We start from the raw sequence: 2637 nt of genomic DNA on the forward strand, positions 1-2637 counted from the left end.
AGTATAAAAGTCTTCTGGGTTTTGTACCATGAATTTTGATTTCATGCAACTATGTCTCCACTTCCTCAAATAAATTACAGTATTTGCAGACCATTTTTCTAATATATAATCTGAAAGTTATATGCATATACATACCTATATACCCACTTTCTGGGCCTAAATACTTTTCTAATGTGTAAATATGCTTTTATAATGGTGATCTCATTTAAACCATTTCATTAATATTTGAAAATAACACCTCTAGGTGAGATGGGTAGCACAGAAGTCTAATAATAATAATGAAAAGGGACATTGGAAGCTTCTTTCTATTTTTTAAATATATTCTTTTATAGTTCTTTCTACGTTTTTTCTTTTCTTCTTTAATTCTTCTTTTACTCTTTATTATATTGTGTAATTTTTATGTTCTTTGTAAAACTTTTAATAGAATTTTGATGAACAACCAAATATCTGGAAGGTTTAAAGAAGGGCTATTAATGGGCTAATGTTCATATACTGTAAATATGTATCAGGTTGTTTGAACATTTAAACAACTTTTTAACTATTCACTTAGAACAATTTTAAGATATGCTAATATGTTACAGTAAGTCTTTTTAACATATTAAGACATCTGAATCAGATAAGTCCTTTGTACTGTATGTGCGAGCATGCATATATTGGTAAAATGAGTGCCACTTTATACACAAAACAGACAGAGATAATAATTTATTTAAACTACATTTTCATTATGAAAACAGTTTTTCTTGGGGGCAGAGTTATTACCTTTAAATACTATGGTTTGGAAGTCTTTCAGCTGAAGACAGATAAATCTAAAGAAGAAGCCATGAACATAGATTATTTTGGAAATCACAGTAGAAAAGTGTCTAATATGGAAAGAGCTGCTATTTGATTATACAATTAGCAAAAATGGATCTTAAGAGCACAGAATGCTTAAAGTAGGTTTTCAAAATAAACAACATCTGACAAAGTATAATTAGAATTGCTATACAGCTTCACGTTTTCCTTTAAGGACCTATATTAATTAACTAAATGGAAAATAAAATTCTGAAATTTCATTTAGCTAGTTGCTAAACCACACATCTCTAGGACTTTGCAAGTGTACTAACCCAACTTTAATATATAAAATTTAAATCACCAAGGGGTCATGCTCATGAACACTCTTTGAAATAACTAAGCACTGGCAACCCTCACAGATAACCTGAAGCAAAATAATGTCAGAGAAGCAATACGTGATTAATCTTACGCAAATGTTTTAAAGAGCCTAACTGCCTAGGACTGAGTATGATACGATCATCACAAGGTATTTTAAAGTGATTTTGAGGTAAAAACCAAAATAGGTTTTGCTTTATCAATAAACAGTGAAATTACTGAAAAATACCAATGACCATTAATTCTCAATATAGAACACAGAACATTTTACCAACTCTTTACACAGAAGCATGCGGAAGTAATTAAGACTTCAGTTATTGAATGCTAGGAACCAGGCAACCATTAAGACTATAATTCCACAGACTGGCAGCAAAACCACATTCTTATACTTTTGCCATAAAGTTTGTTCAACTTCAATCTCATCCTTTTTCCTCTTATTCTTCCGACGTCCTTTCAGTCTGTTTTCAAAAGCCTCCAGTTCTGCCTGCAGAGAGAGAGAAAAAAGACGAAATGAAATGATAAAAATTTTTAACAATAGAACTTACCAATTTTTTCCCCACTTGTTTCTCAAAATAACACATTGTACGATACAGTGGCTCTGTGTAAATGGAACAATGCCACGGTCTGACTTGGTGATGCTCATTAAGGAAAGAAATGGGACTAATCCAACCCATCTTAAGAGCATCAGATGGCGAAGAGTCCATCTACTCAAGCATAAGGTGGCACATACACACTTTGACCCTACTCATATACTGCAACTGGACGTTCACTTGGAGTGAAACAAAAAGTCTAGAGCAGACATATCAAACACAAGGCCCGGAGGCTGGATGCGGCCCGCGAAGTGGTTTCATGTGGCCCACGAAGCCATCCTGGAAACAGGTCCCCGCTGCCTTGGCCCTGGCCCAGGCCGGCCGGGAGCCAATGTACAATTTTGTGGTGGCCATCTATGCTGAAACACATTCAGTCTTAGCTCCACAAGGCCGTCTGGAAACAGCAAGGAACCAGCCCCTGCCGCGTCGGCCCTGCCCCCTGGGTGCATGCTGGGGAGGTGTCACCCTTTGTGAGGAATGAAGAAATGGACCATGCCTTGGCGCTTGCCCCGGTCCCACCCCCTTCTGCCAGAGACCCTCAGATCTGTCCCACTCCTGCGCAGGCCTTGGACTTGACCCAATTAGTGCATGCCCCCACTCACACGGGAGGACACACACTGGATCTAATTTTTGTCTCTGGCCAGTGGCAGAATGATCTGGAAACGGGGGAGGTAGTTATTGAGCCCGTCATGGTCAGATCATTCACTCCTGAAGATGGATTTCCGGACCGCTCCCCCCCGCCGCAGGGAGTCGGAACCACGTAGATGGTTCCGTCCCAGGCGCCTGATGGACCCTGAGAGGTTCCGGACGGAGCTTGGGCCATATCCGGAGGATCTAGTTCACGACTCGGCGGAAAATCGGGCGGCAGCCTGGGAAGTAGCCGCTGCCGCAGCATTGGACC

General features: G+C 39.4%; 1 protein-coding gene across 1 annotated transcript in view; it reads right to left on the reverse strand.

Annotated features, from left to right (window-relative positions):
• Nucleotides 1–633: 633 nt before the first annotated feature.
• The window catches only part of NFXL1 (nuclear transcription factor, X-box binding like 1), a 66331-nt gene continuing 64327 nt past the window's right edge, over nt 634–2637 (reverse strand). The window contains exon 22 of the mRNA XM_015821177.1: nt 634–1630. Coding sequence (XP_015676663.1) covers nt 1457–1630 — 174 coding nt within the window. The 3' untranslated portion in view covers nt 634–1456. The remainder of the gene's footprint in view (nt 1631–2637) is intronic.

The sequence above is a fragment of the Protobothrops mucrosquamatus genome, unplaced genomic scaffold (assembly GCF_001527695.2).
Source record: "Protobothrops mucrosquamatus isolate PMUCROS unplaced genomic scaffold, P.Mucros_1.0 scaffold1268, whole genome shotgun sequence".
Lineage (NCBI taxonomy): Eukaryota > Metazoa > Chordata > Lepidosauria > Squamata > Viperidae > Protobothrops > Protobothrops mucrosquamatus.